Source organism: Eriocheir sinensis, chromosome 21 (genome assembly GCF_024679095.1).
Source record: "Eriocheir sinensis breed Jianghai 21 chromosome 21, ASM2467909v1, whole genome shotgun sequence".
Taxonomy (NCBI): domain Eukaryota; kingdom Metazoa; phylum Arthropoda; class Malacostraca; order Decapoda; family Varunidae; genus Eriocheir; species Eriocheir sinensis.
This window is the reverse complement of record NC_066529.1, coordinates 13238811-13265948: the sequence shown is the minus strand read 5'-3', so window position 1 is coordinate 13265948 and position 27138 is coordinate 13238811. Positions and strand designations below refer to the sequence as shown.

Sequence of the window (27138 nt, the reverse complement as noted above, 5' to 3'; positions counted from 1 at the left end):
TCCTCCTCCTCCTCTTCTTTCCCCTTCTCTTCTTCTTCCTCCTTCTCCTCCCTTACTACCTCCTTGTCCTCCTCCTCCTCTTCTTTCCTCCTCCTCCTCCTCCTCCTCTTCTTTCCCTTCTCTTCTTCTTCCTCCTTCTCCTCTTCTTCCTCCTCCTCCTCCCTTCTTCCTCCTTCCTCCTCCTCCTCCTCATCCTCCTCTTCTTCCCCTTTCTTCTTCCTCCTTCTCCTCCTTACTACCTCCTTGTCCTCCTCCTCCTCTTCTTTCCCTTCTCTTCTTCTCCTCCCTTACTACCTCCTTGTCCTCCTCCTCCTCTTCTTTCCCCTTCTCTTCTTCCTCCTCCTTCTCCTCCCTTACTGCCTCCTTATCCTCCTCCTCTATTTCCTTTCTTTTCTCCTTTTTCTTCCTCCTTCTCCTCCCTTACTCTCTCCTCCTCTCTCTCTCTCCTCTCTCCTCTTCTCTCTCTCCTCCTCTCTCTCTCTCTTCTCTCTCTCTCTCTCTTATCCTCCTCATTTACATTATTTTTTTTTATCTTCCTATATGCCCAGTCTGTCTTCCTTCCTGATTCCTCTTCTTCCTCCCTCTCCTCTTCTTTCGCTCCTCTTCCTCTTCTTCCTCCTCCTCCTCCTCCTCTCTCTCTCTCTCTCTCTCTCTCTCTCTCTCTCTCTCTCTCTCTCTCTCTCTCTCTCTCTCTCTCTCTCTCTCTCTCTCTCTCCTAACAAAGGACCTTTCTGTTTCCGTCCCACTCTATTCAGTCGTTTCAGTGGTGATGGTGGCATTTGTTGTTTTTGATTTTTTTGTGGCCTGTTCACCGTCCTCATTTCATAGATCATTTTGCCTGTTTTTTCCTCCTCTTCCTCCTCCTCTTCCTCCTCCTCTCCCTTCTTTCCTCGTAAATCAATTTATTCTGCCACACCTTTATGAGAGGAGAGAGAGAGAGAGAGAGAGAGAGAGAGAGAGAGGAAAATATTATTGGAAGTCGAGGTTCAAATCACTGCCTTCCTGCCATTCCTTTCACCTTTTTACATATTTTCTTCCATCCTCTTTCTCATTCCATCATATGTTCCCGTTTTCTCTAATATATTCCTTTCGTTTTCTCATTTTCTACAACCCCCCCTCTCCAACCCTTTGCGCTCTCTCTCTCTCTCTCCTCTATCTTCCCCTGTTACTTTGTTTTCTTTTATCTTATCCTTTCTCCCTTCCCTCCTCTCTTCTTCCTCCCTCTTCTTCTGCTCTCTTCCTCTTCTTCCTCCTCCGCAAGACTCCGAGAAAGGAAAGGAAGGAAAGGAAAGGCAAAGGGAGGGGCAGGAAGCGTGGTTCCCCACGTTCTCTCTCTCTCTCTCATCTCTCTCTCGATCTCTCTCTGGCATCACCATCGTTGCAAAGTTGTGGTGATGGTGGTGGTGGTGGTGGTGGTGGTGGTGGGGATGGTGGTGATGGTGGTGGTGGTGGTGGCGGGGATGGTGGTAGTGGTTGTGGTGACTGTAATGGTGGTGGTGATGATTCTGATTGTGGTGATGATGGTGTTTAAGATGGTAATGGTGATGTTAACGATGATTGTGGTAATACTGGTGATGATTGTGGTGGTGATGATGATTGTGGTGGTGGTGGTGGTGGTGGTGATGGTGGCTGGTTAAGCAGAGCACGGATTCACTCTAGTTAACTTCGTACGGACAATATCTCATCTTAATCGTCTTCTTCCCTTCTCCTTTCTCCTTGGCTTTTCCTTCTTTTTTTCCTCCATTTATCTTTCCCCTTCAGTTTTTTGCTCCTCTTTCCCTCCTCTCTGTGTTCTTCCTTTTTCCACGTATATATTTTTTTTCATTTTTTTTCTCCTCCTTTCCCCCTCCATTTTATCCTCCTTCTTTTCTTTCTATCTTTACTTCCTTTCTTTGCTTTCTTTGGCTTTCTTTTTTATCTTCCAAATCTCCTTCTCGACACTGGTTTCATCTTTCCCTTCCTTCTTCTCTTCCTCTTCTTTTCTCTTCCTCTCTCTTTCTCCTTCGTTATTACTCCTTCCCTTGTGGCCAGCCTTCCTCCCTTCCTTTCCCTTTCTTGTTGTCAATATTTTCTTTTCTCCTGCTTTCTTTCCTCCACGTGCAGTTTCCTTTATAATTTTTTTACTTTATTTTATTTTCTTCCTTTATTATCCTTTTCCACCACTCCTTTGTTTCCTCCTCTTCTTCATCCTCTTTTTCCTCAGTTGTTTTTTTCTTATATCTACTCTTCTTTCCTTAATATCTCCCTTTCACGCTTTCATTTCCCTCTCTATTCCTTTCCGGCTCGTTTCCTACATTTCCTTCTTTTTCCTCTTTTTATTAAGTGTCTACCAAACTTCCCTCAGCCATTCGTCACTTCTTAACGTTTGTCCCTCCCTCTCTCCCTTCCTCCCTCCCTCCCTCCTCCACCTTTTTGTTCCCGTCTCTCATCCCTTCTTCGCTCTTTCTTTCGCTTTTCTTTTCTTCACTGCCTCTTCCTCCTATCCATCTTTTTCCTCTTCATCCTTGTCTCATTTTCCATCCTCCTAGTTTCTCTTTTTCTCTTTCTCCCTTTTAGCCTTTTCCTCCCTTCCCCTACCGTCTGATATTCTTCCCTCTTCCTTCTTTCCATTCGCTCCCTCCTTCCACTCCATTGTTTTCTTTCCCCTTTCCATATTTTACTGTCCCTCCTTCACTTCTTCCTTCCTTCCTTCACTTGCCCTCTTTCTTCCTTCCCCGCATTCTTTTCCTTCCCTCTTTCTTCTCTCCATCCTTCCAACCTTCATACATTTTCCTTTTATGACCTTACCTCACCTCCGTTCCCTCATACCCCTCTCCCTTACTTCTTCTTTCTTTTTCATTTCCTCTCCTCTTTTCCTCACTTCCTGTATAACACACACACACACACACACACACACACACACACATTGTAGTGGATATTCTTTTTGTGGATGGGGAGAAGAGATAACGAGAGGATAAGAGGAGAGAAGAGGAGGAAAGTCGTGAAGAGAAAATAAGCAAGAGAGGAATTTTTCTGATTAGTCTTATCTTGTTTTTCTTTCTGTTTTCGTGTGTTTCAGTGTGAGAAATGGGTAGTGTATTTCTCTCTCTCTCTCTCTCTCTCTCTCTCTCTCTCTCTCTCTCTCTCTCTCTCTCTCTCTCTCTCTCTCTCTCTCTCTTCTCTCTCTCCTCCTTCTTCCTCTCTCTCTCCTCCTCCTCCTCCTCATCTTCCTCTTTCTCCTCTTCTTCCTCCTCCTCCTCCTCCTCCTCCTCCTCTTCCTCTTTCTCTAACTTTTAAAACTGGTCACCCCGTAGCGACAAGACCTTCAGAATTTGAGGTAAGAAAAGTGTCCCCTCTTCTTCCCTCTCCTCCTCCTCCTCCTCCTCCTCCTCTTCCTCCCCCTCCTCCTCCTCCTCCTCCTCCTCCTCCTCCCAGTTGTGTAACACGGCGCCTAACACCCTCACTTGCTGTAACTGTCGGCCATCCCAATCTCTTCTTTTTCCTTACCTCACTCTTTTCCTCTCCTTCTCCCCTCCACTCTTCTTTTTTCTTCCTCCTTCGTTTATTCTTTGCCTCCTTTCCTCTTGCTTTAGTATTTTTTTATCTGCTCCTCCTCCTCCTCCTCCTCCTCCTTCTCCTCTTCCTCCTCTCTTTCTTGACTACATGGCTACTAAAGGGAAATATGAAACTTCGTGCTAATAATGTAACGTTAATGTTGTAATGTGTGTGTGTGCGTGTGTGTGTGTGTGTGTGTGTATGTGAGAGAGAGAGAGAGAGAGAGAGAGAGAGAGAGAGAGAGAGAGAGAGAGAGAGAGAGAGAGAGAGAGAGTGCGCGCAACCAACAGCGTATTTTAGCGCGAGCACACACACACACACACACACACACACACACACACACACACACACACCACAACCTAATAAAAAAAACATGAACCATCGTCAAGGGAATGAAAACGGTGCAGGGGTAAATAAAATAAAAAATATATAAAACTTCTTCATAAAAATAATAAAAAAAATATATATATCAAAACACACACAGGAGACCGAAAGAGCATCCAAGCGGTGTGTGTGTGTGTGTGTGTGTGTGTGTGTGTGTGTGTGTGTGTGTTTACACATGAGGACATAAACTTCCAGGCAAGAGGATATTACAAAAAACAGTAAACAGAAAAAAAAAGTAATATGAAAGTTGTTTGTGAGTCAGTGGTTGAGAACACGTACGGATATGTGGATGTGGGTGGGAGGAAGGACTGCAGTGGAAGGTGGAGTGGACAGGTGGAGGCGTAGGACATAAATGTGGCTGAGAGAACTGTTGGTGATAAGAAAGTGGATGCGTGGAGGAAACGAGAAAGGTGAATGGACGAGAGAGAGAGAGAGAGAGAGAGAGAGAGAGAGAGAGAGAGAGAGAGAGAGAGACGGGTGAAAAAGGAGAGGAAAAAGATGGATCGACAGGATGGAGAGGAAAAAGTTGGATGGACAAGAGGGAGAGGAGGAAGCGGAAAAGAAACCCTTGGTCTGAAAAAGTTGGGCGTGAATAAAATTGTGGGTAGGTAGGAGGACGTGAGGCGGAGGAGAGGTATGAATGTACGTAAATGGGAGGGAATAAGAGAAGATTATATATATTATGGATGTAATGAGGGAGAGAAAAGAAGGGGGGGCGTCATCAATGGGCAGGAAGAAGTTGGGTGAAGAGAAATTTTGGGGAGATTTGGAGAACGTGAGGCTTAGGAGAGGTGAGGCGTGCTGCGAAGAGGAAGAAGTAAGGGAGAACAATGGACAGTAAAGACATCCCAAGAAAAAGAAGTAGAAGGTATAGATCTAAAACATGATATATAGATTTATGGTGTAACCGGTAGGTGGTGGAAAAAATACCGATGGGTCGATAGAAAAAAAAAACTGAGGACGTGAACAGGTGAGAAGGTAGATAGGTGAGTGTGTGGTATGGGGGTGGGGGTGAGTAGTGAGGGGTGGTAGGTGGGGAAGAAGGGAGAGGAGGGGGTTGAGTTAGTGCACAGGAGTGTAAAAAATGGTCGGTTGTTTGTGGGTTTGTGAGTGGGTGGTGTGCTGTGGGTCGTGGGCTGTGTGACTTATGGGTGGGTGTTCCCTGCGAATGTTTTATGGGCGTAATTTTGGTGGGCTGGGGATATGAAGGTGGCTCGAAAGAGAAAGAGGAGGAGGAGGAGGAGGAGGAGGTGCAGGAGGAGGAACACAAAGGAAGAACAAACAACAGCAGACCTGATGATCCTTACGCCCTGTATGAGAGTTCAACGGTTCGCCCCATCTTATCACTGGCAAGTTAAAGTCCCCCATAATTACTGCCTCGCAACGGCTACTTGTTTCTAATATTGATTCACTTAACGCGTGTTCGATATGAAGAGTCTGCCCTGGCGGTCTATAGATCAGTCCAACAACTATTTTACGAGACTTATTTTTAATTTCAATGAAGATCGTGTCCACATTGGTTATAATAAAGGAGGAGGAAGAAGAGGAGGAGGAGGATGTAGTAAGAAAAAAAGAGAAGAAAAAGATGAGTATTAAGAAAAACACGATAAAAAGAAAAATGGATAAGCAATGTAGGTGTGTCTGTTTCTTTTTCTTGTGTGTGTGTGTGTGTGTGTGTGTGTGTGTGTGTGTGTGTGTGTGTGTGTGTGTGTGTGTGTGTGTGTGTGTGTGTATCTTTCTTGTTTTGTGTGTGAATGTATGTGTCACTGCCTCAGCGTCAAACAAAGGACCATGAGAGTTTGGTGAAAATATGTTAATCGTACACGTGGAGAGTTCACCGAATAACAACGAGCGTGGGAGTGAGATAAATGTGGGTGGGCGGTTTGGGGGGTGTGTGTGTGTGTGTGTGTGTGTGTGTGTGTGTGTGTGTGTATGTGTGTGTGTTTAGGTATAAGAGTTGCCCTTAGAAAGCTTCTTAGTCTAAATTTTCTATGAATATTGGGAAAAAAAGACACACACACACACACACACACACACACACACACACACACACACGAGCCGCTTTGTGTACATGAAGTGGATGGAATCACACGAGTAAATGAAAGGAAACGAATTTAGAGTTGAGAGAGAGAGAGAGAGAGAGAGAGAGAGAGAGAGAGAGAGAGAGAGAGAGAGAGAGAGAGAGAGAGAGAGAGAGAGAGAGAGAGAGAGAGAGAGAGAGTGCAACAGCATCATCATTACAGGTGTTAGTTTGCAGAGGAAGGAAATGAAGGCAATTCTAAACCTGAATACACACAACACAGACGGAAACTCTTTACACTCTCTCTCTCTTAAGGCATCCTTGATAGCACAGATTAAGTTAACTCGCCCTTTACTTTCTTTTGAGAGAGAGAGAGAGAGAGAGAGAGAGAGAGAGAGAGAGAGAACCAACCAGGTATTGTTCATTTCTCAGGTATTAATATTCATATCCTCTCACGGGCGGCAGGTAAAACGCAGGTAAGATCGTAATGACCTTTGTAGTTCGGCGGACAATAAGGTCGTTTGGGTGCTAATGACCCAGAGAGCCCAGAAGAAACAGCGAATCCAATATTATAAGTTGGATAGTGACAGGAGAATGAGAGCGAGAGAGAGAGAGAGAGAGAGAGAGGGAGAGGGAGGGGGGGATTCATAAGATCACTGACCCCTCTTTTTCTCTATCTCTCTGTCTCTGTACTCAAATACCTCTTACCTTCGTGCAATAAGCCGCGGTAATAACAGCCATCGCGGCACAACAGGTGTTGAAGGCGTAGGCTAAAGTAAGGTAAGGCCGCGGAGGAAAATGGAGTTGGAGTGGAAGTGAATGGAGGGGAGGGGAGTGGAGTACCTTTGTGAGTATTGCGTTAGTTGGCTTCACTATTATTTTGCTCCTCTATAAATATCGTTGTGTTGTATTTATACCATCCGCTTTGCAACGAGAACTTTGGTATTACGGGTCATGTTATAGCGAAGGAGAGAGAGAGAGAGAGAGAGAGAGAGAGAGAGAGAGAGAGAGAGAGAGAGAGAGAGAACTTTGATATTACGGGTCATGTTATAGAGAGAGAGAGAGAGAGAGAGAGAGAGAGAGAGAGAGAGAGAGTGGGGGTCAAGGAGTTTGGAGTGTTATCATAGTCGATTTCCGTACAGTTATGGCAACTCGAGCTTTCAACGTATAGAGAGTGTTAGCATAACCTTGAATTAGCTTGACTGACTGACTGTTTGGGTGACTGGCGGGTGACTGTATACGCCACCACCTCCTTTTCGTATTGTGTTCACCTCTCTCATTCTTTTTTCTTCATCTTCTCTTTCCTCGTCTTTTTCTTTTTCCTTCTCTTTTTCATCCTCCGCTTTTCTTCTTTTTTTATTGTCTTTCTCCTTTGTTCTTTTATTTTTTCCTCTTCTCTTTTATTTTCCTCACTGCGTCTTCTTTTTCTTATTTCTCTCGTCTTTTCTTTTTCTTTTTCTTTATTTTTGTTCTTCTTTCAAGGTCTACTTTTTCTTGTCTGTCTTCTCTATGTCATTATCTTTTTCCTCTTCTTTCTCGTCGTTCTCTCTTCTTCTTCGTCTTCTTTTTCTTCTCTTTCTCAGTTTTTTTTATTTCATCTTCTTTTACTACCTTCTCTCTTCTTCTTCGTCTTCTTTTTCTCGTCTTTCTCCTCTATTTTTTTATCTTCTTTTATGTCCTTCTCTCTTTTTCTTATCTTTCTTTTTCTTGACTCTCCTCCATGGGTTTTTTTTCCTATATTTTTCGTCCTTCTTTATGTTTTATTTTCCATTTTTTTCTTTTTTTTACATCCTCCTCTCTTCTTTGTCTTATTTTCCTTGTTTTATCTATTTTTCCTCTTCTTTTCCGTCCTTCTCTCTTCTTCTTCGTCTTCTTTTCTTGTCTGTCTCCTCAATGTTTTTCTTTTCCATTTTTCATCTTCGTCTTTCTTTTCATGTCTCTCCTCTGTTTTGTTGCCTTTTGCCTTTCTTCTTTGTCCTTCGTCTTCTTTTTTGTTTATCTCCTCAATGTTTTTCTTTTCCATTTTTCATCTTCGTCTTGCTTTTCATGTCTCTCCTCCGTTTTGTTGCCTTTTCCCTTTCTTCTTTGTCCTCTTCTTCGTCTTCTCCTTCTTCCTCTCGACACAAGTACCGTAGCGTTGCAGACAAAAACAATTACTGTCTGTCGCGCGGCCGAGGACACACTCGTCAACAAATTAATTATTGGAGCGACAAACAAGAAATCTCCCACTAATTAAATGTTTCAGTGTTGCTTCTGATGCTGATGATGATGATGATGCTTCTCCTCGTCCCCCGATACCGTAACACACACACACACACACACACACACACACACACACACACACACACATATCATTATTACCATTATTATTACGTACATCATTTAGTTGAGTGATCATCGAGGAAATGAGACCACGGTTTCACAGGGAGGTCACGCGAAGGAAATAAAATATCGACTCACTTTCCAATGACCGATGAATTTTGTTATTTCTGAAGGCAATTGATATAGGGAATAATGATAAGGGAAAGAATCATTGTCAGTTATGAAGAAAAAAAACAGTAGAGGGATTTCCTTTATTCTTATCAATGAAGGCGGCAAGGAAACAAAAAAAAGTAAAACTGCATAGAAAGGGAAAGAAGCGAAAGGCAAAACGATTACAGACCCAAATTTGGAGTTAGGGAAATAAAGTAATCGTTAAAATCCCACAATTCTCTCTCTCTCTCTCTCTCTCTCTCTCTCTCTCTCTCTCTTTTCCAAAACACACGCTCACGAAAATAAAACCATGAAACTTTTGCAACGAAGACATTGGAAAGCTTTTTAAGACGATGCAATTCTCCTTTTTGTTTGCCGTGGTTTTCAATGCATGAGTGAACGAGTGAATGAATGAATGTGTGACGGAAAAATCTTGAATCTTTAATACCTGTTGTTGACCTCGGCCGACAAAATAAAAGGCTATAAAATGAAAAGGACCACCACGGAGAACTGAAAAAGGGAATACGATCTGGGAAAAAAGAGGGAATTCGGATCAAGGACTTGGCAAACAGAGGGTGAGGGATGAAGGGAGGGAAGGGAGGCAGTGGGAGGAAAACACACTCGAACAAAAAGGGAAATACCCGACAAACGCCAAACGCTGGACATGGGAACACAAATAAAAGGGAAGCATGTCCAGTTAATAATAAAAGAGAAATACAGGGATTGGGTTACGCGTCCGCGCACATGAAAAAAGAGGATAATTGAACACAAGCGAACAGAGGGGAAAAAATAAAACATTCCCGGACCATAGTAAAAAGGAAATAGATAAATATGGAGTAGGAAAATAGATAGATAAACGAAAACGAGAATACGGAGAAGGTAAATCGAGAACTCGAACGAATAAAGAAAGGTAGAGAATAGGATAACACCCGAATAGGCAGAGAGAGAGAGAGAGAGAGAGAGAGAGAGAGAGAGAGAGAGAGAGAACAGCGAGAGAACAGCACAGAGGCAGAGAACAAAGGCACGGCAGAGAAGGAAGCGGCGTTGGATTTATCACCAGGGACGAAGGAAAATCGGACACGTGCATCTAAGAGTGGGCGTTGTGGGCGAGAGAGAGAAAGAGAAAGAGAGAGAGAAAGATGGGGACTGCACAATAGTTTATCTTTTTTTCACTGGAGGAAAGGCGCAGTTTGGTATCGACGCTTCGTTTGTACCTTTCTTTGTGTAATGCTTTGTTTGTTTATCATTTGTTATTATTTGTGTTTTGCTATTATTATTACTGTCATTATCATTATTATTACTAGTACTACTATTAGGCGTTGAGAAAAATGTCTTTCGTCGTACAGTTGTCGAGAGGTCGTGTAGGGAAGCGGTGCTCGCAGGGCCTCGTGTTAAGGTCCTCAAGGGTTCCAGGCGGCTGCTGAGAGGCTGGAGATCACACGCGTGCGGTCTAATAGCACTCCCGACTTTGACGCAGCATTGAACTTGAAGAGTATTAGGGAGGAGCTTGGGCTTTGAGGCGACGTATGTATAAAACTAAATATATTCCGACCTGCCGACACGTGGAGATGGCAAGTGCCTACAATCCCTCCCAGATGCGTAATACCAGGGAAAAATTTATAGACATACCTGATTTCAAAGTTGGCCTTGATGTGTGTGTGTGTGTGTGTGTGTGTGTGTGTGTGTGTGTGTGTGTGTGTGTGTGTGTTTTGGGGGGGCGTCTAATTGAATATCGTAATTAATTTCTGCAGTTCTGAGTTTCCATGGAAATTCGAAGCTTAGCATACAGATGAAGCGAGGAATAATAACGATAATAATAATAATGATAATAATAATAATAATAATAATAATAATAATAATAATAATAATAATAATAATAACGAAAGTAGCAATAATAACGACAATAAGATAATGACGCCAAAAAGAAGAAAAAAAGAGGAAGAACAAGAAATAAGGAAAGGAGAACAAGAACAAAAACAAGAAGGAAAAGAAGAAAAAAGAGGAGAATAATCGTATACGTCCTGCTATGCTACAAAAATCCTCCCGTGTCGCCGCTGACGTCCCTCAACAGGATCGAATCTCTCCGGAAAGGCCACAAAAACGCGCAACCTGTTTCCATCCCACGAGGCCACTCACTCCCATCAGAAAATACCCCCCCCCCCCACGAGCTGCTTCTTCACAGTAATATTCAGAAATTAGTCCCCGTCCTAAAGAAAAAGGAAAACGTAAGGTATGAGCGTATTAAGGTATATTTGCCCTGCTTCCACGCTTGAGAGAAAGAAATGCATAAATTAAAATGGGTTGAGCGCGCGCACGACAGTTTTCTTCAGCGCGACAACGTTTTGCCGGGCAGCGGGAGAGCGAGCACCTCTTTGTATGCAAATAAGAAGACGCTGTGATAACACGACGACAGAAAACAACAATATAATAAACGTTGAGAGCTTGGGAAGGAGGGAAAAAGGGAACGGAGGGGAAGAGGGTCAGGAAGGAGAGGGAGAGATGAGTGAAAGGAAAACAGGGAGGAGGCATGAGGGAGTGAAATTAGAGGGAAGGAAGGAGAGGGAGAGATGAGTGGAAGGAAAACAGGGAGGAGGCATGAGGGAGTGAAATTAGAGGGAAGGAGGGAGAGGGGGAAAGAGGGAACAGGGTCAGGAGGGAGAGGGAGAGATGAGTGGGAGGAAGACGGGGAGAAGGAGGCATGAGGGAGTGAAATAGAGGGAAGGAGGGAGAGGGGGAAAGAGGGAAGAGGGTCAGGAGGGAGAAGGAGAGGTGAGTGGGAGGAAGACGGGGAGAAGGAGGCATGAGGGAGTGAAATTAGAGGGAAGGAAGGAGAGAGAGAAAGAAGGAAGAGGGTCAGGAGGGAGAGGAGGAGATGACTGGGAGGAAAACAGGGAGGAGGCATGAGGGAGTAAAATTATAGGGAGTGAGGGAGGCAGAGAGGGAGGGAAGAGGGTCGAGAGAGAGGAGGAGAGATGAGTGGGAGGAAAACAGGGAGGAGGCATGAGGGAGTGAAATAGAGGGAAGGAGGGAGAGGGGGAAAGAGGGAACAGGGTCAGGAGGGAGAGGGAGAGATGAGTGGGAGGAACACAAGGAGGAGGAATGAGGGAGTAAAATTAGAGGGAAGGAGGGAGAGGGGGAAAGAGGGAAGAGGGTCAGGAGGGAGAGGGAGAGATGAGTGGGAGGAAGACAAGGAGGAGGCATGAGGGAGTGAAATTAGAGGGAAGGAGGGAGAGGGGGAAAGAGGGAACAGGGTCGGGAGGGAGAGGGAGAGATGAGTGGGAGGAAAACAAGGAGGAGGCATAAGGGAGTGAAATTAGAGGGAAGGAGGGAGAGGGGGAAAGAGGGAACAGGGTCAGGAGGGAGAGGGAGAGATGAGTGGGAGGAAAACAAGGAGGAGGCATGAGGGAGTGAAATTAGAGGGAAGGAGGGAGAGGGGGAAAGAGGGAACAGGGTCAGGAGGGAGAGGGAGAGATGAGTGGGAGGAAAACAAGGAGGAGGCATGGAAAAAAAAATGAGGCCGAGAATGGGAAAGTTGAAGAAAGAAAAATAAGAGAGAGAGAGAGAGAGAGAGAGAGAGAGAGAGAGAGAGAGAGAGAGAGAGAGAGAGAGAGAGAGAGAGAGAGAGAGAGGGGTTCACATTTCTCACAATTTAACATCTGAATTAAAGGCATCTTGATTTAGTACTCTCTCTCTCTCTCTCTCTCTCTCTCTCTCTCTCTCGTGCTGTATTTTTTTTTTCGTTTCACATCGCGTTGTTTACCTAGTTAACAAAATAAATAAAAATAAATGGATATGTAAAAAAAATCCAATATGTAAAGGAACCAAAACGCGGATTGAAGGTTTTCTGCTGTGTTTTTACTTACTTTGTTTTTCTTTTTTCTTCTTTGATTCTATTTTATTCTACATTGTATGGATTTATTGCTTGACAAAACCAGTTATGTTGAATTGTTGTTGACAGAGAGAGAGAGAGAGAGAGAGAGAGAGAGAGAGAGAGAGAGAGAGAGAGAGAGAGAGAGAGAGAATCACGGTATATTGTTGTACGGTTAGCCAACACTGATTATTATGCATTTGGTTCTCTCTCTCTCTCTCTGCCAGGTCATTTCCAACCTTATATAATTTTCACAAGCCCCACCACCATCACCACCACCACCACCACCACCACCAAATAAAAAAGAAGAAAAAAAACCAACAGCATCACGACCAACACCACTACCATAACCACCACCACCACCACCACCAACAACAACAACAACACTACCACCACCATCACTACCACAACCATCACCACCACTACCATCACCAACACCACCACAACACCTCCACCACCATCACCACCAACACCACCACCTTCATACAATACTCACCATTAGATATCATTTGATAAACATCGAGTCAAATAAGGGAGCGGTAAGGGAAAAACGAGACTCATGAAATTTAAGTGAGGAATGATGGAGAGGGAGGCCGTGGGCAGATTAGGATGAGAAACGGAGGCGATAAAGAGGTAAAGAAGGAAAGAGGTAACTGTGAGGCAGAGAAGAAAATAATAGAAAATGTCTTGCTGAGGAAAGGAGAAAAGAAAGGAGGCAAATCGCAATGAGAGAGAGAGAGAGAGAGAGAGAGAGAGAGAGAGAGAGAGAGAGAGAGAGAGAGAGAGAGAGAGAGAGAGAGAGAGAGAGAGAGAGAGAGAGAGAGAGAGAGAGAGAGAGAGAGAGAGAGAGAGAGAGTCTGGAGGGAGAGAATGAGGTGAAGGAGGAAGAGAATAAGCTTGGAACTTTCCTTTGTTTGACATCAATTTCATAATCACAGACTTGTGTTCCCTTAGAGAGAGAGAGAGAGAGAGAGAGAGAGAGAGAGAGAGAGAGAGAGAGAGAGAGAGAGTAAACTTTACTTACCCACGTAAGCAAATATAATGAAGCAGTGGATGAGAGAATGAAACAAAGAGAAAACGAACACAGACGAAGAATGAAGATGAATGGTCATGACGGCAAACTTTGTGTGTGTGTGTGTGTGTGTGTGTGTGTGTGTGTGTGTGTGTGTGTGTGTGTGTGTGTGTGTTTAGGTAATTTGAAAGCGAATGTGCGTCTGACTATAACGTAACTTAATTATCGCGCTGTGTCCAAGCTTATGTATGCGTGTGGAAACATATTACGTGCGCGTGGGAAAACACACACACACACACACACACACACACACACACACACACACACTGACTTCCGTGTTCTGGTTCGGCTGTGGGGAAGGTTTGCTTTGTAGATTGTATTAAGGAGGAAAACGAGATGTAGGAGTCGACGAATAAGAGTTACCGGATGGGGGAGAGAAATGGGAAGAGGAAAGGAAATGGAGGAAAGAGAGAGGGACGAAAGAAGAATGGAGGGAGAAAGGGAGGGAAAAGGAGGTGCTGTAGTATTTATATATAAGGTAATGGAATGATATCAAAGAGAGAGAGAGAGAGAGAGAGAGAGAGAGAGAGAGAGAGAGAGAGAGAGAGAGAGAGAGAGAGAATGAAGATAGTAATTTCGTTGTAAAGTTAATTTATGAAAGAACCTTCTCGGAGGATGATTTATTTGTCCGAGCGAGACATCCATATCGCGAAGACAATTAGGCGTTATTTAGGGCCCATTGTCTCTCTCTCTCTCTCTCTCTCTCTCACACACACACAGCATCAAATTCACTCAATATTCATTAAACAATAAAAACAAAAGACGGACAATAAAACACAAGTAAAAACAAAATAAAAAGAGCTGAGACGCTAAAGCAAATAATACTCACAAAAAAAAGTCCAGAAGAAATACTAGCACGAATAAGAGAGAACTAATAAAGAAAGAAAAATGTATTCAAGAGGAGCGGAAAATAGTTACAATAAGCCTATCGGTTCAGTGTCGAAGAGAGAGAGAGAGAGAGAGAGAGAGAGAGAGAGAGAGAGAGAGAGAGAGAGAGAGAGAATAAAACAGGAATGCATGAAAGAAAATCAAATAAGTTAGGGGCGATTTTACGGTTGGAAGAGAGAGAGAGAGAGAGAGAGAGAGAGAGAGAGAGAGAGAGAGAGAGAGAGAGAGAGAGAGAGAGAGTTATTGATGAGCCACTAACGGGGAACAGTCTAGGAGGAAGTGGCCAGCCTCGAGAGCCACCTGTTGCGTGCCTGTTGTGTGTGTGTGTGTGTGTGTGTGTGTGTGTGTGTGAAAGAGAGGAAAAAATGCGGCTATCATTAATATAGAATGGTTTGCAATAAATAAAAGAAGATAATGCAAAAATAGTAATATTGAGAGAAACAAATGAGAAACTAAATAAATATAAAATAAACATAATAGTTATTTAATTACGGAAATATTCTGCCATGAAATACTTATTGAACTCCAACCAAAAATATCTTACCAATTTTTGTTTTTTTTAGTGGAAGGAAACTTAGTTAGCCTTACAAACAACAAATAAAACACTATCTACTAATTGGGAGCATAAACCTGGGGGGGCGTCGCTTCGCTCACTCACCACCTCAAGAAGATAAGGAGGAGGGCGTGGAAAAGGAGGTAAAGGAGGAGAAGAAGTGGGAGAGATAGAAGGACGAGGAGGAATGGAGAAGTTCGTGGGAAGGAGCTGGGATGGGGGATAAAAGGTCCGCATAGGTTGGGTTAGTAGTAAGTATGAAAAGGTGTGATCGATGGGTCGTCGGAGAGGGGGTGAAGGGTTTCTGCGGGGTGATGGGAAGGTGAGCGAAAGTGAATACCACGATGGGAAGGATTTGAGAGTGACAATGAAGGAGTGTGGAAGAGGAAGTTTGGGAGGGTGGTTTTTTGGGGAGAGAGAGAGAGAGAGAGAGAGAGAGAGAGAGAGAGAGAGAGAGAGAGAGAGAGAGAGAGAGAGAGAGAGAGAGAGAGAGAGAGAGAGAGAGAGAGAGAGAGAGAGAGAGAGAGAGAGAGAGAGAGAGAGAAATATGATATCGCAAATCAAGTATATTTACAACAACATTTACATGCAATAAAAAAGTTAACCATAAAAGAGTAAATCCTTCATTCTTCCTATTATCATATTGTTAATATATATTCTGCTTTAAATTACTACTACTACTACTACTACTAATACTAATACTACTACTACTACTACTACTGCTGCTACTACAACTACTTCTACCACTATTACCACCACCACTACTACTACTACTACTACTACTACTACTACTACTACTACTACTACTACTACTACAACTACTACTGCTACTACTACTACTGCTACTACCACTACTGCTACTACAACTACTTCTACCACTATTACCACCACTACTACTACTACTACTACTACTACTACTACCACCAAAACCGCTACTACTGCTACCACCAAAACCACTACTACTATTACTACTACTACTACTACTACTTCTGTAAAAACACGTGACGACAAACTGGAAGTAGCCATAAAAAATATAAACGACCCAATAATAACATAAACAAGACATTAAAACAATCTTCTGGGGCTATAAAGTCGTCAAAGAGAGAGAGAGAGAGAGAATTAGGTGACGGTGGGTGACGAGCCAGAATGAATAGCTTTGATATAAGGCTTGGAGGAGGAGGAGGAGGAGGAGGAGGAGGAGAAGAAATAAGAAATAAAAGAAGAGGAGGAGGAGGAGAAGGAGAAAGAGAAGGAAAAGAAAATGATGAAGATAGTGGGCTTGAATCTTACACCACCTCCTCCTCCTCCTCCTCCTCCTCCTCCTCCTCCTCCTCCTCCTCCTCCTCCTCCTCCTCCTTGGATACACGTAACGGGATGGCTATTTCGCGTGAGAAAAACCACACCTCAAGAAAAAAAAATAACCATGAACGAATTAACCAAAACGTGGGCGAGGGTGTCTTAGCGGATGTGACGTAGTAATAGTAGTAGTAGTAGCAGTAGTAGTAGTAGTGGTAGTAGTAGTGGTAGTGATGATAGTGGTAGTGGTGGTGGTGGTGATATTAGGAACACCATTATCCATTTTCATAATTAATCATACCACATAATTTCAGCCTCCCAAGCACTAATCAGTTTACCTCCCCCCGGCCCCCCGCCCCCCCTCCTCCCCCACACGCACATTAGTCGTCTCACTGCTGCCCAATCAATCTGCCCCATCAGGCGTGGCGGCCCAGAGTGTGTTTACCTGGATCACCTGTCGCGTGGGAGTTAATTATTATGATGGATTGGTATTAACAGGATTTGATAACCTCACCATCCCTCCTCCACCTCCTCCTCCTCCTCCTCCACTTCCTCCTCCTAAACCTCTTCCTCTCCGTCCTTTCTCTTCCTTTCCTTCCACATCCCATCTCTTCTTTCCTTCCTCTTCTCATCTCTCCTTTCCTTCTTCTTCCCATCTCTTTCCTTCCTCTCCCCATTTTTCTATCCTCTGTTCTATTCTTTTCTTTCTCTCTTCATCTTTCCTTCCTCTGCTCAGCTGTTCTTTCCTTTCCCTTCCCACCTCTTCTTTCCTTCTTCTTCCTATATCTTCTCTAGTTCCTCTTCCCATCTCTCCTTTCCTTCCTCTTCCCATCTCTCATTTTCTTCCAATTCTCATATTTCCTTTCTCTTCCCATCTCTTCTTTTCTTTTTCTTTCCTTTCTTCGCCTATCTATCCTTTCCTTCCTCTTCCCTCTCTTCTTTCATTTCTCTTCCCATCGTTTCCTTCCTTCCTCTTTTCACCTCTCCCTTCCTTCCTCTCCTCATCTCTCCTTCCTCTTTCCTCTCTCCTTCTCCACCTCTCGTTTTCACCCCCAACCCTTATCTCTTTTTCTTCCTTCTTTCTTTGTCTCCCATTTCCTCCTTTTATCTACGTTTCTTTTTCCATCGCTTGCTGATCTTTTCTCTCCCCACTCCATTTTTTATTTATTTGTTTAGTTTCTTCATATTCTAGTTTATTTTAACACATACTTTCTAATTCCTTATATTCTCTTCCTTTTCCTCTTTTTTTAATCTAGGTATATAATCTCTGCCCTCCTTTTCGTATTCATGGCCCTATTTTTTTCTATTAATTGATGGTCTTTCATTTCTTTTTTTCCATCCCTCTACTCTTCTTCCCTTTCCCTCCCATTCCTTCTTTTTCCTTCACTACCTGTCCTTTATCTTCTCAGCCTTTCCTTCTGATCCCTTCTCCTACCTCTCATTTCTTTTCATTATTCTTTCTTTCACTCCCGTTTTTTCCCTTTCCTTTCTCTTCCCTTCTCTTCCATTCCATTCCATTCCCTTATCTTCCTTTCCCTCCTCTTTCCTTTACCTCATTACCCTTCCTTTACTACTTCACTCTCCTTTTCTTCCCTTTCCTTACTTCTCCCTTTTCTCCATAACTTATCTTCTTTTCACTTCCCTTTTCCTTCTCCTTCGCTTCTCTTTTATTTATTTCCTTTTCTATTTTCCTTTCCTTTACTTCTTCACTCTTCCCCTACCACTTCACATTCTTCTGTTCTCCCCTTCCCTTACCTCTCCCTTCAATTACTCCTCTCCCTTTCACGTCTCTTTTCTTCCCTTTCTTTTCTTTTCCTTCCCATCTATTCCAATTTTTACCTCTTTATTTTTCTTTTCTATCTCTTTCATTCACTTCATTATCCTTCCGGAACCATTTCACCCTTTCCTGTTCTTCCTTTCCCTCACCTATTCCTTTCTTTTCATCGCCCTTCTCTTCCTCTCACCTCTTTTTTTTCTCCTTTGAATTCTTTTCCTTTTTTCTCTATTCCTTCTTCTCCATTACCTTCCTTTTCGTTTGGTTTCCTTTCCTTCTCTTCCTTTCCTTCTTTTTTCCCTCCGTTAAATATATTTCATGTTCCTTTTCCGCTCCAGTTCGTTCGACAACCACCAGTGATATGCTTCCTCTCTCTCCTCTTGTTCCTCAAATAGTTACCTGTTACATGCATTCTCTCCTCCGGCGCCTCTTCCTCCTCCTCCTCCTCCTCCTCCTCCTCCTCCTCCTCCCATGACGAGCACCGCCAATTTGTCAGTTGCCAGCGGGGTGAGCAGCAGGAGGAGGAGGAGGAGGAGAAGGAGATATAATGCAGGAGGAACGAAGAAGAACGGGGATGGAGAAGATAAAACACGGTCAAAAGAGAGGAGTGGAGGATGAGGAGGAGGAGGAGGAGGAGGAGGAGGAGATTTAGCAAACAGAAGACTTAAAAAATGCGAAAATAAACACTAGCAGACTGAACAACGGGATTCGCTTCCAGAAGAGGTGAAACAGGAAAAGGCGAAACAAGTTAATTTATGACTCGACGCAGGAAAAGACGAGAGATTAAACACACACACACACACACACACACACACACACACACACACACACACACACACACACACACACACACACACACACACACAGCAAAGTTATTAATGCTTTTTGCGCAATTTATAAAGACATTAATGTGATTTATATCGTGCAAGAAACTTAGACATACATCTTGATTGGATTATAGTAGTAGCAGCAGCAGTAGTAGTAGTAGTAGTAGTAGTAGTTGTAGTAGTAGTTCTACTAGTAGTCGTGGTAGAAGTAGTAGTAATAGTAGTAGTAGTTGTAGTAGTAGTAGTAGTAGTAGGCGGTGGCCGAATTGGTAGAGTACTGGGCCCACATTCACCGCGTGATGGACGACGCGGGTTCGAATCCCCACGCTACCACTCGGATTTTTCAGTCACCGCCGAGTGGCTTAAAACTACCCACATGCTGTCCTGAAGACCACCCATCAACCCGGACTCTAGAGGAAGCCGTCCAAGCGAATCAAGAACGAGTTCCGGGGGGCAGCATGAGCCAATGCAAGATGGCGCCACTATAAAACACTCGCCTGCGCCAGAACGGGCTGGGCCGACCATCAGGCCCCACCTGGAAGAAGCCATCAGGCCCCACCTGAAGAAGGACCATCAGGCCCCACCTGGAAGAAGCCTTGGGCCGACCATCAGGACCCACCAGGAAGATGCCTACCGGCGCAACAGGCAGCGACGTAAAAAAAAAAAAAAAAAAAAAGTAGTAGTAGTAGTAGTAGTAAAAGTAGCAGCAGCAGTACCATTAGTTGTACCAATTGTTCTTTTTTGTATGATGAAACATTGCATCGTTTTTTTGTCAATTACCTCACAACATACCTCATCTGCTCCCTCCCCATCACCATTGTCTATAAAAGAACGCTGACACACACACACACACACACACACACACACACACACACCACGTAATAACGACGGGCTGAACACGAAAAGTTGATGGAAAAGAATGTGTGTGTGTGTGTGTGTGTGTGTGTGTCCTCCAGGTATGACCCAACATAGGTAGGCTTGAATCCTTCCCGTTTCATCATTCTTTACAATATAAATATGAAGTAGATTATCATATGAAAAGTTCTGTCTGTAGCTGTCTCTCTCCATTTTCCCGTAACAGTATTTGTATCTATCCATCTACCTATCTATCTATGTGTCTTTACTTATATATCTATCTATCGACAACTCAGCTTAGTATCTCCTTATCCATGTTTGTGTGTGTCTTTCTAATGTGTGTTCTTATATGTGTGTGTTCTTATATGTCTGTCTATCCATCTTTTTTATTTATCCATATACATATAGCGTATGCCCCCAACTTTACCTTTACATTTGCATCTATCTGCCTTTCTTATATATATTTCTGCCCATTTGTTTGCTCCGGACATGAGGCGCTCTGGCCGGGACGGTAAAGTGAAGCAGGAGGGGCGTCACCGAATGATTTATATCTGTTCCATCAGTGGCAATACAGTTATGCAGCCGCCCACGGGTCAGAGAGAGAGAACGAGAGAGAGAGAGAGAGAGAGAGAGAGAGAGAGAGAGAGAGAGAGAGAGAGAGAGAGAGAGAGAGAGAGAGAGAGAGAGAGAGAGAGAGAGAGAGAGAGAGAGAGAGAGAGAGAGAGAGAGAGAGAGAGAGAGAGAGAGAGAGAGAGAGAGAGAGATTGAGATTGACGGCCAGATTTAGGGAGGCTGGGAGAAAGGAAGAGTCGGGGCCATTTCCTTTAATATAATTGTTGCCTCGCCTCTCCGCAACGACCCTCTGGCCTCTGAGCCGCACTGGATTAGCTTCCCTCACCCCAGCACACGACTCACTGGGACATCCGCTTCCCCATAGTTTCCTTTCCTTCCCCGTGTTTCCCCTGGTCCCTGTTCGTCCCTGTCTGCGTGGGAAGAACAATTCGGTGGATGTGCGTGTTACTACTGTCTGCATGAGATTCGAACAGAGACTGGATAATTTCTAGATGGATATACTCCCGGACGTGCTAGCCAGTATATACAGAGGCGCATCCAGAGGCACACCACACAGACATCCAAAGACAGAAACAGAGACAGAGACAACGGCACAACGGTCGTGTAATACTTACGGAGGTTCCCATGAGAGGCTGACGCTTCAAGTCATCCACACGCAACACGTTCACTGACACGTTCCTGAAGGCCGCGCGTGGAGGGCCCGAGGAGCGAGGACAAGGACACTGAGGACGGAGCGGAGGAGAAGGTGGGTGAAGAGCAGGCGGAGGCGGGCGGTGAACAGGTGGTGTCGGTGGAGCGGTGAGGCCAGCAGGTGTATTGTGGCAGGAACGCGTCTGACGGCAGTAAAACCAACACAGGATAACACTCGCCTAGCGGGACCGCCGCTGCGACGCTTTTCGTCTCCCGTCAACTTGCATATATGTTAAGTGTTTTGCTGTGCCTTAATCGCTTTGATATAAAACATTTACGAGACGCGAGTTAATGAAAGAGAACAGTGGGGTTTTCTTCCTCGTTTCAGTCTTTTTTTTTCCTTTAGTTTCTTTTAAAAGTTACTGCAATATAGTTTGGTTAAGAAAACACTGTGGGAAATGAGCTTTCGCGGCTCTTATTTTCTATGACACGATTCAAGGTCAAACCGGTGATGTGCTCCTCTCTGTCTCCTTTCTTCTGCTCTGCGCTGTTCTTCTCTCCTCTTCTCCCGCTCGCACAAAAATTGAGGTCGATTACGTGAACGCCCGGGTATAGATTCAGTGTTCAGTTGCACCCAGCTTTGTGCTACATCCAGAAATAAACCGCTCGCCTCAAAAATAGTTATAAATTCTCTTGAGTAAAGGGTGGCAGTGAGATTCCAGGATCCACAGCGGATGTTAGTGATAAATGTTTGGTTATAGGTGCCTGAGTGCGCGGCGTGAGGGTGCGGACCGTATGTGGCGGCCTTCCCGAGGGGACTGGGACTGCGAGGGCCACCCACACACGCACACACGTACTCACACACAGTTTCCAGCTATGCTACACTCCGTTAAAGGACCGGATCATCTCTAGAAACCAAACAGGAAGTAATAACCACGCTTCGCCCCTTGAGTTACGGCTTGTTTATGGTTATTTATGCAAACGGGCTAGGCCGCAGAACACCCACCGCCTAGGGAACGACGCCAGTTTAGTCAGCCAGCTTCAAGCCGGCGCGGAGGGTGAATGAGTGGCAGGGTGGCAGCGCGCACACCCAAGGCACCGCGACAGAGTTCCTTGACCGAGCCTGGAGTCCCGCAAGGCGCACGCTGGACCCTCCTCTGTTCGCCGCTGCCCCGCACAACCTGATGAACCGGGCGTCTCGGAGCGACTGACTGGCTCGCCGCTGACGGGACGACTTGTGCTGCTGCGACGACTTCTGTTTGCCCCTCATGACTCTTCCTCCTCCTCCTCCTCCTCCATAGCTCCTGGTTCATTTTCTTATTTCCGAGTTGCTTCTTTTTCATCATTAGCACCATCATCAAAGTTGTCGTCCTCGTCGTTCTCATCTCATCATTATTGCCTCTACATTTTCTTTTTCTTCTCCACCTCCTCCTCAACCTTTTTTTTTCCTCCTCTCCTTTCGTTGCCCTTAGGATGTGCCATCAGTTCTACGGAATGTGTGTGTGTATGTGTGTGTGTGTGTGTGTGTATGTGTGTGTGTGTGTGTGTGTGTGTCCACGCGCGCGTTCCACAACGTAAAAGAGAGAGAGAGAGAGAGAGAGAGAGAGAGAGAGAGAGAGAGAGAGAGAGAGAGAGAGAACGTAGATAAATTTTCAAGCTTGGTGCTGCAGTTAAGTGAGCGTAAATTGTTTTATTCTTACGGTCAAAACTGTTTCCCAATCAGAGTGTGTAGCAGCAAGGACCAGAAATAATAACAGCAACAACAACAACAAAAATAACCTCAACACCAACAAAAACTAGTGCCACAACACAACAAAAATAGCAACATTACTACTACTACTACTACTACTACTACTACTACTACTTGAATAATAATGATGTAAGAATAAGGATAAGAATAATGCTCCTGCTGCTGTTTATTTTACTTCCACTTTTACTGCATCAACAACAGAATATTACATGAGCAAAAACAAAAATATTCTATCCAGTTTTATTGAAGAGATGTTTTATTTTTTGTCTCTAGGAGGAAAACTTCGGCCTGGAAGGGGGGGAACAGAGCATTGATGTAAAAATTATAACTGCGATAAAATAGATATAATAATGACAGAATTTTAGAATTAGCAATACTAAAGAATATAATAACGTCAGTAACGGCAGGTTCTAACTTTTATAACATTGGTGAAGTTGCAATTTTCTTTCTATCTATTTATCTTTTCCATCTATCCGTGCATCTCCCACTTGTAGGTATAATGACTTCACTATCATGACGCTCTGCTCTGCTTACCTCCTCCTCCTCCTCCTCCTCCTCCTCCTTCTCCTCCTCCTCCTCCTCCTCCTCCTATCACGTGTGCATCTACCGCGTCCGTTACCTCCTTTCTTCCTTCCGTTACATCTCGTCTTCTCACCTCAAAAGATAATGAAGTGTGGATTGTAAAGAGCAAGAAAATTAGACATGTGCGTGTGTGCGTGTACCCGTGTGTGTGTGCGCGTTTACTTGTGTGTGTGTGTGTGTGTGTGTGTGTGTGTGTGTGTGTGTGTGTGTGTGTGTGTGTGTGCGTGCGTGCGTGCGTGGGTGTGTGTGTGTGTGTGTGTGTGTGTGTGTGTGTGTGTGTGTGTGTGTGTGTGTGTGTGTGCTTTTGTTTTTGTTATTTCTGTTTCTTTAAAATTAACTCCATCGTTCTGTCTTCAGGATGGAAGAATGAGAAGGTTCCTGGAATTGTCATTTTCAAGTCAACGAAGAAGAGAAGATGAATGTTTCCTGAGAGTGACAAGGACAAGACACTACAAGGACGAGGACGGATCGGTGGCTTGATTTCTTCGTCAAGGTGAATAGGATTGATTTTTTTGGGAGGGGACATCAAGGAAGCAATGATCCTTGACTGGTCTATGCTGTTCTTTTTATATTCATTAGTCTCTTGCGATTTCAGTACATTTTTTCATAGTTTCCTCTCGTTTCCTTTTATCAAATCAATACATTTTTTAACGTAGTTTTTCTTTTTAAATTTTCAGCATCCATCCATCCCCGCCAATGTGTCTCCCCGGCCTCGGCGTCGCTCACTCGATAATCAGGCGAGCGATCTGTTACCTGGAGAAGCGAACGGCAGCAGGTGAGGGATTTATGGGTGAGAGAGAGAGAGAGAGAGAGAGAGAGAGAGAGAGAGAGAGAGAGAGAGAGAGAGAGAGAGAGAGAGAGAGAGAGAGAGAGATTTCTAATTTGTTTACAGATTTCGACAATATTCTGCACGTTGATAATGGTAAGCGATATTGTTGTGGTTGTGGTTGTTGTCGTTGTCGTTGTTGTTGTGGTGGTGATGGTGGTGGTGTTGGCGGTCGTGGTTGTGGTGGTGGTGGTTATGGTGGTTGTGATTGTTGTTTTTGGACTTTTTAGACTATTTTTGAACTGAATATATTTCAGTTTCTTGTGCTGCTGCTACTACTACAACAAATATTACTACTGATACAACTGCGAATACTAACTACTACTACTACTACTACTACTACTACCACTACTGCTACTGCTGCTGCTGCTACTACTACTACTACTACTACTACTACTACTACTACTACCACCACCACTACTGCTACTGCTGCTGCTGCTGCTGCTACTACTACTACTACTACTACTACTACTACTACTGTTTTGGTACAATCCCTGAATTTTTAAGTGGAATTAGATAGCGTGTAGTTTTTGGTGGTTCTTTCAGTATTTTCTTTATATTTTCTGAAATAACTACTGTCGGTGATACGTCTGTGTATGCCACAATTGGCTCCCTTCAAGAAAATGCCTCAGTGTTTCAGTGAAGTATGAAGTTGAATCCATCGAAGAGCCGTTGTTATCTTAAGAGGATCTTGATTTATTTGTCATAATCACCCTAGGGTGATGCAATCTCTAACCGTGGTTAAGAATAAGCTAACTTCTGAGTCTCACCTGCGGTTGGTGGCATTATTGCCTCCACAGAAAATTGGACTTATCCGTGTGTGTAAAAAAATCCGTAATGATAATATTGGATTCAGTTCCTGTTATTCCCTTTTCGTTGCCACATTATGAGTATTGATCACCGCCGCTTATCTCTGCGGCAGACTCATTTAAACCTTTTTGACCGAGCAAGATGGCGCCACTATAAAACACTCGCCTGCGCCGTAACGGGTTGCGCCAACCCCCAGGCCCCACCAAGAAAGCTGAGTGGTTAGTGTGCGGGTCCCGCATTCACCGCGTGATGGACGACACGGGTTTGAATCCGCCGCTATCACCTGGGATTTTTCAGTCACCGCCGAGTGACTTTAGACTACCCACATGCTGTCCCAAAGACCACCCATCAACCCGGACTCTAGAGGAAACCGTCCAAGTGAATCAAGAACGAGCTCCGGGGGGCAGCATGAGCCAAGAAAAGATGGCGCCTCAATATAACACTTGCCTGTTCCCTGATTGGCGGGCCGACTACCATCCAGGCCCCTCAAGAAAGCCTAACAGCGCTATAGGCTGGCACGTAAAAAAAAATAAAAAAATAAAAATAAAAAAAATAAAAAATAAAAAATAAAATGAAAATAAAAATAAATCATGTAAAATTTATGCTTTCAAATATAGGCCTTAATCTTAAGCATCACCGCTTAGTTGGTTCTCTTACTTATTGTGCAAGGTATTTAATTATCATAGACATCCATTGCGTTCAAGGGTTTCGCCACCTTTTCAGTTAAGTTGGTTAATCAGGTTTTCCTTTAATCAAAATTGTAAAGTATTTTCAGATATTTATTTTTATACTAGCCAAATTTTTAAGTTATAGCATATCGTGGAACTCGCCTCCAAATACTGTATTGAACTCAGAGATCGTCATGACTTCTTGACGCTATCGTTTCCCTTTTGTTTCTTTTTCGTCTCTTTGGATGTTCCGTCATATTTTATTCTGCATGGTAATTATTATCTTGTTTCTTCCCTCTATATTTTTACGTATTTTCTCATCATTATCGTCCCTATTCCTATTTATTTTCGCACAAGGCATTACGATTACGTCCTTCCTCTCCAGCTGTTTCTCTTTATCTTTTCCTTCCTCCGGTCCTTGCCCTCACCAACCGCCGCCCTCCGCACTCAGCCATTGTCACAAGTGAATCTTCCAAAACTTTCAGACGCGCCTCTGTCTGCAAACTTAACTGAATGCTCGCAACTCTTGAATTAATCACGTCACGGCTTGCTTGAAAGATGCGAATGCACGTGTCTGCGAGTAAGTGAGTTTAACATGGTCACAAACTCACTTTTTATATTCATTCTTTCGTGCTGCCGGCACTCTTTGCTTTAATGGAAGCAGCTTAAGTTTTGAATTCTGTTTAAGTGGTTTATCTCTATGTGAATACTTGAGAGAGTCTGGAGTGAATATGTTATAATACATATAGGACTACATAGGAATACATAGGAAGAACAGACACCAGAAGACCTGGCGGTCTATGGCGAGGGTGTCTGTTTACTACCGCTACTACTAGTAATCTACGTGTGGTAGGACAGGATAGAATAGATGAAGGCTCCTCCCCACCCACCTCTCCCTCCAGCAACGTGCCGGCAGGAACTAGTTAGAAGAGAACACCATGTGCCTTTAAGGAAGAAAGGGACATGGAAATTTTACAGTAAAGAGAGAAATAAGAGGAAATTACTACCCTTAACTTACGCTACTGGTGACCTGAGCTGTGGGGGGAATTATTAAGTCGTCAGGTTGGCGCCGTGCTTCAGTGTGCCTGAAACATACAAAAAGGGTCAGTAAAATCATACGAAAAGGGTCATGGGATGGTATTCTGTGTGCTTAAAAAACTAAAAATAAGTGCAATTACAGAAACTTCCAATAACGTACCGAATCAACACTTTTGACTAGACGAAAGTATATCAAACCACAAGCACTGTCTTCAATAAAGTATTGCACTAACTCACGGACCCATCAACATGCAGATCACTTTTGTACTGTTGGATTTTTTTTTCTCAGAATAACTAAAATAACAAATAGAAAATGGTTAGAAAAACGCCAGAGAACTTTTGTCATGTATCTAAAAATGAATGGAAAAAAACATACAACGTGGAATAGGAAAAAAGCGCGTCCTTTAGTCAGAAATGCGGACGATGATGAAGAGTGCGAAAAAATGCAGGTGGAAAATGAAAGTAAAAAGAAAAAGACAGTGGACTAAAAATAAGAAAAAAGCGGAGCATTACTCACAAAACAACACAAAAGTAACGTGACTTTTACCAAAACAACATAACATTTAACTCAGCCACTTGTCAAGTGTCGGGACGATGCCGCGACCATCACTCCGATTACACCGACGGAAAGCTGAGAAAAAGATATATAGAAAAAAAAAACGAAAAGTGAATTAGATAATAAAGGGAACAAGGCAGCGGCGAAAGAACATTAATTTTA

The 27138-nt window shown here is 43.7% G+C and overlaps 1 protein-coding gene and 1 long non-coding RNA gene across 2 annotated transcripts in view; one reads left to right on the top strand and one right to left on the bottom strand.

The window, feature by feature from the left end:
* Nucleotides 1-22152, bottom strand: part of LOC127001712 (uncharacterized) — a 101036-nt gene extending 78884 nt beyond the window's left edge. The window contains exon 1 of the mRNA XM_050866810.1: nt 20731-22152. Coding sequence (XP_050722767.1) covers nt 20731-20742 — 12 coding nt within the window. The 5' untranslated portion in view covers nt 20743-22152. The remainder of the gene's footprint in view (nt 1-20730) is intronic.
* LOC127001713 (uncharacterized) overlaps nt 1-27138 on the top strand; it is an 81900-nt gene that overhangs the window by 29244 nt on the left and 25518 nt on the right. Inside the window, exons 2-3 of the long non-coding RNA XR_007755409.1 lie at nt 23436-23571; nt 23756-23853. This is a non-coding gene — a long non-coding RNA (uncharacterized LOC127001713). The remainder of the gene's footprint in view (nt 1-23435; nt 23572-23755; nt 23854-27138) is intronic.